This window comes from Podarcis vaucheri (assembly GCF_965113315.1).
Source record: "Podarcis vaucheri genome assembly, chromosome: 4".
NCBI lineage: Eukaryota > Metazoa > Chordata > Lepidosauria > Squamata > Lacertidae > Podarcis > Podarcis vaucheri.
The window spans coordinates 42,714,248-42,724,285 of NC_138762.1; the positions used below are offsets into that span (position 1 = coordinate 42,714,248).

The window sequence follows — 10,038 nt, forward strand, 5'->3', positions numbered from 1 at the left end:
AGCTGTGCACCCCCTCATCTGATACTATTTGCATTTTTTTTAATGAACACATTAAATGCAAAGGTGCATTTGTCATCAGGTCTAGCTTGGTCCAAAGTTAAACCTGACACTGGCCTGCTTTTTAACTGCAGTATCTTCTCCACTGGTAAAAAATCCAAGATAGCAGATTCATTTCACAAAATACATTAAATAGCAGTAACCTTTGGGTCTAGAACTAAGCTCTTCACCTCAGGGGTCATGACAAGCCCCTAAATTTTCATAAATACATCCATTATTATGTAATCTCTACTTGCATTTACTTAAAGATTTTCTTCCATTTCAGACGTTGGGGAAAACGTCAAACTATACATGTCTAGTGCCACATGCATAAAGCCTCCCTCTGACTAACAAACAATGAGGTGATTGTCTCCTCCCACATTTCCCTCTCCCCAGGTGATCAGTATTTATCTGTTCTCCTACCTGAAGCAGGCTTTGGAAGCGGATGCTTAAGGAAAAGAAAAGGAAGCAAGCTATATATAACAACCTACGGTACTTCTGAAAATTGTCGACTCTCGCTAGATTGTGGTTTATGAGCACAATCTGTTGGAAACATCATTGAAAAGCTCTATATTTTGTTCTTCCTGCACAAAGCATACAGCTCCCAAACTGAATTATATTTCTTGTGACTAGGATTAGCTCTCATTTTCCTGGATACTGTGTTCTAAAACTGCTATGTACAGCAAAAGTCTAAGTTCAGGAATTCAACTAGAAACTGAATAAAATATATTAACTAGCTTAAAGGCTGGGATTTAGAGATGCTGATAAAATAATTCCACGTATTAGAACACAGTTAACTATATTCCAAATGAAAGGCTCCTGTAACATGATTAAAATCAGATTTGAGACTGGTTTTTAAAAATCCTAATTATATACTTTCTTTGTTTTTAGAAACAAATAGCTACTACCACTGACATTTAGGGAAACAAATGTAACACAAAAATTATATATAACACTGGCTTAGAACTAAATATGTCATACAGAAAAGAAATAAGCTTTTATAAACAATCACCTTAGCTTTTTAGCATTTTACATCTCGTACTTTCCATTACTGTATTTTTGCACCCAATAATTATTGTAAATAATAAATCACATATAAATCACTATATGCTATATATAGGACCATGCACAATATACATATATGAAATGTAGAAAAGAAAATTTTAATAGCTTAGTTTATATGAATGCATTGTTCTGTTTCTGTTCCTCGATGCACACAAGAACAGTCCTTCCGATCAAACCAAGAGCAAGTCATCTTTGGGATGGCGGCAGACATACAGAGTGTACATAAACAGAACAGCAGCCATGATGCCCAGTGACCATTTTGCTCACCTGTTATGTCTTTTCATGAATGACCTTTGAGGATGGTGGTGGTGGTAATGATGATGATGATCACTGTGACTGATTAAAAGAGAAGTAGGCCATATACAGGTGAGGAGCAACAGTTTTATTGCAAGGATCATGTCTTCAAGTCACAGGAGTAAAACCGATTCAATCAGCCCACATTAGTAAGCTTTCATTCTCCAGTTATTAAGAAACAACATACGATGAAGAGGATGCAAATAATATGAGGCACTGCAATATAAGAGAGGCAAAAACATCCCAGTTTTCATTCTTCTTCGAAGTATCCACTTATTCTTGAAATTTTATAAATCCTTAAAATCCGCATCATACCACATCTTATGGTGTTGCTATCCAGATGCTGCAGTTTTCCCTTTAGGACTCTACTAAGCAAAACAATATATTTAACTTATTCCCATTTTCATCCATTCTTTCGTTGTCTCTGGGTGTGTTCTTAGTCCAGTGTTTTAACACCCACTCACTGTACTCTTCAGTGGAGCTCTTGCACAGACAAAAGAGTGATGTCAAACATTTAATCCCTTTAATCCCACACAGCACCACAAGGAAAAAAGAGCTTTCATTACCCTATGAAAATCTGTGATTAATGAGAAAAGATCAGAAAATTAAGCTTACTTACCGCATATGCAGAAAATCATTTTCAGCCCATCAATAAAAATGCTTAAATTGTGTAAGTAGCATAGATGGCAAAAATTATCTCTGGCTGCATTATAGGGTAACAACCATTTGTCTCGACTGGGAAACTAGACGATGATGAAGTGTTTGGCAATTCATTGGAATCTTGGAGATATTAAGGTTTCTCCTTCTGAAAGTAAGTAAAGCAGAGCTGTTGGTTAGATCTAAGAATGCACCCATGCAAACACACACACTAGTGGTGAAATTTGTGTGGAAATGGTATTTATAGTCCACATCTGAGGACAAATTACAGTTTTCCTGATTAAGTGGTAATAAATTTATGAGAGATTTTGGGGAGGAAGCTGCTGCTTTCAGTTATGATGTACTTTTACCAAAGCATTTTTACAAGTTTTCATTTATTCAGTAAATCCCAACGTTTGCAGCCAGTCGCATACTCTGACTCGTACAAATCAGAACTTAGAAGGAGCCAAAGCTCAGTTATAGAGAACACACTGAACGTACAAGGTCCTCAGTGCAGTTCTTGGCATCTCCAGCATGGGCTGGCAGCAGGGCTGAGAAATACCCTCTTAATGAGATTTTGGAGAGCCGCTACAGGTCAGAAGAAACACTACTGGGTCAGAAGGGCCAATGACCTGACTCGACAGTTTCATGTTTTCAGCTGCATCTGCTGATGCAGTTCAACTGTACTACTTCCTTGTTCAACAAGAGTATTATTTGGTTTTGAAGACAGAGCTTGAAATTTTATTTAAGAACCCTGATGGATTAGACCAAAGGCATTTAGTCCAGCACCCTGTTGTAATGGAGTCTATGAGCCATGTGGTTAGATGTTACACTTCCTAAACAGAAATGACCATCAAAAGCTTATAGAACCTTCCAGTCTACAAAACACTGTGCCTGTCTCAATTGCTTCAAGGTATCCAAACTGGTTTGCTTTCTTTAGTGCATCCAGTGCTAGAATGTTAATGTATCCCTCAGCTAGGATGAACACATGTGCTCTGTTTGAAGGGCTATTTAAAGATATAGAACCATAAGAAGGGAGAGAAGGGACTTTGAAGCTGTCCATCAGCTGCTAGCACTTGGACAGCAGACTGAGCAGGCATACAGGTCATCTGATTACAGTCTCCCTCACTTTGGTGGCATGTATTATACTTCTTTTTAAACTACAGCGGTTAATTCTCAGTTTGGATCTATGCACAGAAATTAGCACATCCAACCCTCAGGCTGATTCTGTATAGTGTTCTCTTTTTCTAATCTGGGGAGAAAATGGTACCAGAGCAGGACATAATATCAATATAAATCGCCAAAGCAGGTTAATCTTTCTGCTGTAATGATTCCTAAGAGAAGGTTTTTTTGTGTTGACATATAAATGCAACTTAATGGACAATGATTATAATGAGTCAGCCATTGATCGTTCCCCCACTACCCAAATACAAAAATAAAATAAAATTGAACATCTGGCTTTGTGCTACCATTAAAATGTTTTCTTAACTTTATCCCTTCACTTTTCCCTCATGCAAAGCTCATAATGCTTAGCTTTTAAGGATATAACATATTCTGTGGCAGTCCTACAAATGGAAATTATCGACCAAAACATCCGCACGCCTGCGTGGGTGTGGGCGCTGAAACAAAGAATGAAATTAATTCCACAAATGCTTAGATTAATTTGTTGTTTTCTCCATACCTAGGATGTGTGGCAGGTGGACAATTTAAAAGCAAACATATATGTAAATAACTAGTCAAATGAGACAAATACTGAATTGTAGAGATGTGTTATAAGCACAATCTTAATGTCTTACCAGCTCAACTCTTGACAGCAAAAGCTGGTCCAGATAAAAACAGTTAGTGAGCATTGGATTCAAATTATTTGCAGGAACTAGATTTTTTGGCCTGGATAGTCAGTTTGAAATTGAACATCTGTAACTATTTCCCAAATCTGGTTGGAAGCAGGAATTTGTGTTCTGGATTCCATTTCACACAATATGAGGGTTCCCCAGAATCTCATGATAGATAACTGGAGAGTAATGGGCAGAATCCAATTTTCGTAGAACTGGTGATAGGCCTGTGCTTGCACAGAAGCATCTAGAACAGAGCTTTCCAAACTGTGTGTCACAACACGTTAGTGTGTCAGCTGCAGTGTGTAGGTGTGTCGTGCAAACACTCCCCATGCTTCTCCCAGGGCTGGAAAGGGGTTAGTAAATCTGAATTACTGTGTCACGAAATGGCGCATGTCTAAAAAGTGTGTTGCCAACATGAAAAGTTTGGAAAGCTCTGCTCCAGAAGAGCTAATGTGAACTAACTGTGATAGTGCAGGAGCTGAATCTTATGCCTACAAAGAATGCAAGTCAAATATAGCTATACCAATAATTCAGGAATAGATCATCATACTCATATTCAACTAGCATTAGTTAGTTTATCATAGACAAAGGCCAATAAGGAGAGAAGCCTGGTGTGGACACACACGAGGTTTCTCTCCCTCTTTCTTAAAGATAATTGAATTAATCGTTCCAGCATTATCTAATGAAGCTGAATGGTAGAGGATTCAGGATAGACTTCTTCACACAATACATGGTTATCGAATTTACTGCTACAAGATGTGGTGATGTCTACCAGCCTTAGATAGCTTTAGAAGAATATCTGACAAATTCATGGATGACTGCTAGTCATAATGGTTACATGCTACATCCAAGATCAAAGGCCTCTGAATATCAGTAGCTGGGAACAACAGCCCTTGTGTGTTGTTTGTGGGCTTCTCAGAGCCATTGACTTCAAGTTCTAAGAAAGGAGATTCCAACTAAACATCTGACAGTAAGAGCTGTTCAACAGTGGAACTGTCTCCCTCAGGACAGTGAAATTGTCTCCCTCCTTCCTTGGAGGTTTTTAAGCAGAGGTTGGACGGCCATCTGTCATGCATGCTTTAGCTGAGTTTCATCCGTTGCAGGGGGTTTGACTATATTTTTCTAGAAAGTTATGAGGCAAAATGTGTAAGTACTTTTTAAGTGATTTATGTAAAATTAAAGTGTGTGTGGTGTGGCTACAATTGCATATTTTTCCTGGTACTGAGGAACATGCCCTTTTGCTATTAGGCAGCAACAGCATCACAAATCTGCTCGTAAAATCTAGTGCTTCCAGAACTCTCTGAAATTTGAAATGTGTGCACTTGTCCAAAAAGTTTTCGCGCAACCCCTGGTTTATAATACATATCAGTCAGAAAATTTCATTTAGTTGTTTATATAATGCCATTTATGTACACAGCATGTTGCAAATAACAGTTTGACAGGTCCCTACAGCATACAATTTTTTTAAAAGAAAGAAAGAAAGCAGAAGACCACTGTTTGGACAGATACATGAATTTTGGTACTTTGGATATCCTACCAATAATGAATTCATTTCCCAAGTTTGAATCCTCATTTTAAAAACAGCTTCCTCCATGCACACAAAAATGAGTTATCAGCAGATTTGGAAGAAACCCCAAGTTGGCAGAAGTTTAAAAAAATCCTTACCAAAAAAACCTCTCTTAATTTAGGGAGGGAGGACACCCCAAAACAGCCCAGTTAAAAATGAGCAAGCTTCAGGGTCAAGGGCAGGGAGTGGAGTTTCCTAGAAGAGGGTTTAGTCAGTTGGCTAGAACATTGACAGGAACACTCCCACTGCAACATTTGTTGAAAGCCTCACTAGTACCTTTGCAGTACAAAATTAATAAAGTCACAAGTTTTTGAAGATGAGCAGAGGCATTTTTAATTCAGTTGGTGATGTTTCTAAAACTGTAAGACTGGGTTTTGACTTGCTCCGAGTTTCTCATTTTCTTTGAAGTAGCAGCTGTGCATTTTCATATAATCAGATATTAGTGCTGAAGTAGGGGGAAATCACATGGGTTGAGCAAGTATTTTGTGAAGCTATTTTGCTTCTAAATCCAAGATGCTTCATCTTTCTGCTTTAGCAAGTCCAATCACTGAATTAATTTCATCCCTAAATCCTCTCATTTACTTTCTGCACAAGGCAGCATATCAAGTAAACTGTTTTAAAACAAAGGTAATATTAGGGGGAGATGTAAATCTGATGGTGGCGTGTGAAACTCTACAGCGGCTTATACACCTTCCTGATCTGAATCCGTAAGGCATTTTTTTATTACTGTTAAATAAAAATGAATGGCTTAAGATGGACGGTGCTTGTGAACAGAACATGCCAGATGCGGCTGAAGCTGACAACATAATCTTAGTGTGTTACTAGGGAAACACAAAAATGTATTCCAAATGCCCTCCTCACCCTGCCTAGCTAGACAGTGAATTGAACTTCAGATACTTGTGAGCACACGCAAAGACCCTGCTCCCTTTTATTCTGAATTCAGTAATCTGCAATAACTACTATCCACCTATTTACAGTCACGTCGACAGCAGCATCAACAGAAATACACACTGATACATGAAAAATACACAAGATATTTTTAAGAGTTGTTCAACTTTGGCATACTGGATTCCTTTCTGAGTCTCTTATATGCCTGCTTCATCATGGTCTGGTCTGGTCTGAGGAAGTATCGAAGGTTTAAAAAGCAGCTTGAGAATTAAAAGCTATTCCTTTTATATGAAAACTTGCAATGAAGTAGCGAAAGAAAAGAATTTCAGACTAAGGGGACATATTGTTTTCTTGTATTTTTAAAAATCTCTCAGAGAGGGCAGATAGTGTTCAAAAAGTTGGAGGTAGGCTGCAGAACTAAGAGAAATTACAACAACCAAAGAATGTTTAAAGCTTACCTAAAGATAAACGTAAACCATTAGGTCCAGTTGCAGACAACTCGGGTTGTGGAGCTCATCTCGCTCTATAGGCTGAGGGAGCCAGCGTTTGTCCGCAGACAGCTTCCAGGTCATGTAGCCAGCATGACTAAGCCGCTTCTGGCAAATCAAAGCAGCACACGGAAATGCCGTTTACCTTCCCGCTGGAGCGGTACCTATTTATCTACTTGCACTTGACGTGCTTTCAAACTCTAGGTGGGCAGGAGCTGGGACCGAACAACGGGAGCTCACCCCATCACGGGGATTCGAACCACCAACCTTCTTGATCGGCAAGCCCTACACAGAGCCAAATTTGTTCTGATTGAAAATTGCTTTGTAACAAAAATGGTAACCTGAGTAATGTAGCTGGCTCCTTGTATCTATCTAGATTTTAGCTGAATAGATGTAATTTTGACTGGACACACAGGCAACATTACAATATGATAACATTGTGTGCCTGATAGATGCTAGCACAGAAAAGCTTAATGAAAGAAGCTTTCCCAGAGGACTGCCAAAAACAACAGCTGATTCCTGATACTAAAGGCGGGGACACACACAAGAAAACATACTACAACAGATTACAAATTACATATACTGTTGTTCAGTAATCCTCTTCTGTGTAGAGTAGGAATGTCTTATTCAATGCATGCAACAAGAAGACCCTACCAGCAGAATACTGATATGCAAAAAACAAGAGCTGATCCACAGCACTATCTTCCATATCTGGAAATGTGATTTGTATTTCCAGGGAGTAATAAAGGGATCCCATGCAGATTAGCAGAGCAAACCTGCAGATTTGTCTCTGAAAGCATTAGGAATTCTTAGTGGTCATGGAATAAGAGGATAGGTGTTCCTAAATATTAGTAATGGATTAAAAAACAAGAAGACAGAAATAAACAGAAAAAATAATAATTACAGTGGGCAGTAATTGTGGAGTTCCTCAAGGATCCAAATTCAGATAAACGGTCTGTTCTGGAATCAGGGTAAACAGTACGGTAGTCATGTTTTTATGAGGCCTATATTCTCCCCCTATACCAAAGATGTCTCTGCTGTAAATGCCACCCCCAGCTAGCTGCCAGTTTTGGATCCCAGCCATGGAAAAAGCTATTTAAAAACAAGCTCCAGAAAGCAATTTCAGGAGAGAATCATCAGGCAGGGGAAAGTTTACATTCTCCTAATCCACCTACCAATTCCCATTTGCACAGAGAGGGTTACCTGAACTAAGAATGAATTAACCAAAAATTATTATCATAAAGAGACATTAAAGAGCAATAAGAGACAGAAAAAAGTATCCACTGCTGTTATCCTTGCTGTAGGGAAAAGCAGGCTAAGGACATGTAGGGAGAGGAAACTGCCAGGCCTCTGAATTTGGCTTTTAAGGCCGTTTGGGGCAAACCTCACTCATATCATATGATGTCAGGTGGTTGGCTAAGGGTGGGCTAATGCCACAGGTTCTCTCACCCCTGCTGCAAAAGATGAAGTTGTATGCTCAAGATGAAGGGGTCAGAGCGGCCCTTACTTACCATTTTGTACTTACTGAAACTGCTTAGCCTTAAGAGTGCTTCTTTGTCCTTTTCACACATGAGGGAAGTGGTTGCTGCTTCCTCAGGAGAATATAGGGTTTTCCTATAGGGTTTTTATGGAGATTCAGCATCTCAAGGGGAAAACCTGCCTTTTATTCTGGATAGAAACTATTTAGGCCTACAGCCTCTCCACACAGCTAAACAGTCACTTTAAGCACCACCGCGGGTTCTTCCCACACTCCCATAGGAGGCAGTGGGGCTGCTCTTCCAAGCATTAATCCTCAAGTTACCAAAAGGGCTGTTTCCACATACTTTCACCTTACTAGGCCTCACCACTGCAAATAGGTTTAAAAAAAACAACACTCAAAGAGGGGGGGGGGAGCCTGTTTGAGAATGAGAAATATTTAGGGGATTAATCCTTCTCCCATAAGCCAGTTCTGCCTCCTGTGTGGTGCCCATCTTTAAGTGGGGTGAGGTAGGACTTACTGTATTGCTTGATGAGCATTTTAGGAATATAGTATTGTGTGTCATTTTAAATTTGGCTTATCTGTTTGCATTTTGTTGTTTAATAATAGCACTTATTACTGAGCATTTGGACAGAATGCAGCTTGCATGTTTTTCTATCTCCAAAGGTAAATGAGCAAGAGAGAGGAACTGAACTACTGTATCTGTAGCCCCCCCCCCCCCCCCAGCAATATTCCTGGCTGTTTTTCAAACAGAGGCTGGTTCCTTCAAGTTACAAGCACTCAATTGGCCTCAACCAGAAGTCAGGCATTTAGTGTTGCTGGTCTTACGTACTTCCAGCAGATTCCTGCAGTGAAACATGCTTCCAGTGGAGATTCAGCAGGCATCCTTGTTTATGACTGTCAGGTGTCTCTTGAAGACTTTTGTATGGTGATAGGCATATCTTCTCGATTAGCTAGGCATTTGAATGATTTTGTGCTGTTTTTACGTTTTATTTAGATATAGTTGTACACCATCCTGGTGTTTTATAGGATTTATGCTTTTATAAAGCAGCCATCCCATGGACACTCTCAGAAGTACAGTTGTGGTATACTGTGGTCCATTGTGTCTGTGTACCTGCTTACAACATGGGCAGTCCCCAGTACATGGTTTATCTTCATACCATTGCCAGTCTTAGCAGCAACTTATAGTAGTTCAGAAACAAGCCTGATGCAGCGACTAAGAGTTTCAAGTGGCCCCCCACTAAGCAACTATATTGTATGAGTGGCCCTGTGATGAAGGGGTGGTTTTGAGTTTAATGAAATTTTTACTCTGACCCCTCTTCATACAACTCACAATCACAATTTGTGACTGTATATCAAAGGTGGGGATGGCAGCATGCTTTTCTTCAGGTAAGGACCAGTGGCGCAGTCCTGCTCTTCCTTAACCATAGGTTATTTTATTTTGGACATTCCTGCAAGTGCGCTATGAATAACAGAATCCAAATTTTAGAGTACACCCAGGTGTGAAATTGAGGTACATCCAGGTAAGTAGTTTGTCCCTCAGTTTAGTATAGAAGATCTCATTAACAATGGATATTCCATGTTCTCTTGTTCTTTGCACCTTTTTCACACATTCACAGTAGCCTTCAGATGTTCTTAGAAGTGTACAGAAGCAGAGTAGGAAAAGGACTACTATCTGGCTTTACAGTCACTCCCTAAGCACCTGCCACCCTGTAATTTCAGCTTAGATCTCACAATGAGGATTTGGGTTGG

General features: G+C 39.5%; 1 protein-coding gene across 7 annotated transcripts in view; it reads right to left on the reverse strand.

Moving 5' to 3' along the window:
• The window catches only part of GABRR3 (gamma-aminobutyric acid type A receptor subunit rho3), a 30,598-nt gene extending 21,395 nt beyond the window's left edge, over positions 1 to 9,203 (reverse strand). Inside the window, exons 1-4 of one of the 7 annotated variants that reach the window (XM_082221256.1) lie at positions 8,321 to 8,559; positions 6,780 to 6,917; positions 2,015 to 2,200; positions 1,369 to 1,878 (exon numbers count right to left, since the gene is read on the reverse strand). In XM_082221256.1, the coding sequence (XP_082077382.1) occupies positions 1,369 to 1,499 (131 nt within the window). In that variant the 5' untranslated portion in view covers positions 1,500 to 1,878; positions 2,015 to 2,200; positions 6,780 to 6,917; positions 8,321 to 8,559. Of the gene's footprint in view, positions 1 to 1,368; positions 1,879 to 2,014; positions 2,201 to 6,779; positions 6,918 to 8,320; positions 8,560 to 9,118 lie in introns of those variants that run through there. The other 6 variants (XM_082221258.1, XM_082221255.1, XM_082221257.1 and 3 more) reach the window with 6 other exon arrangements.
• Between the last annotated feature and the right edge of the window lie 835 nt (positions 9,204 to 10,038).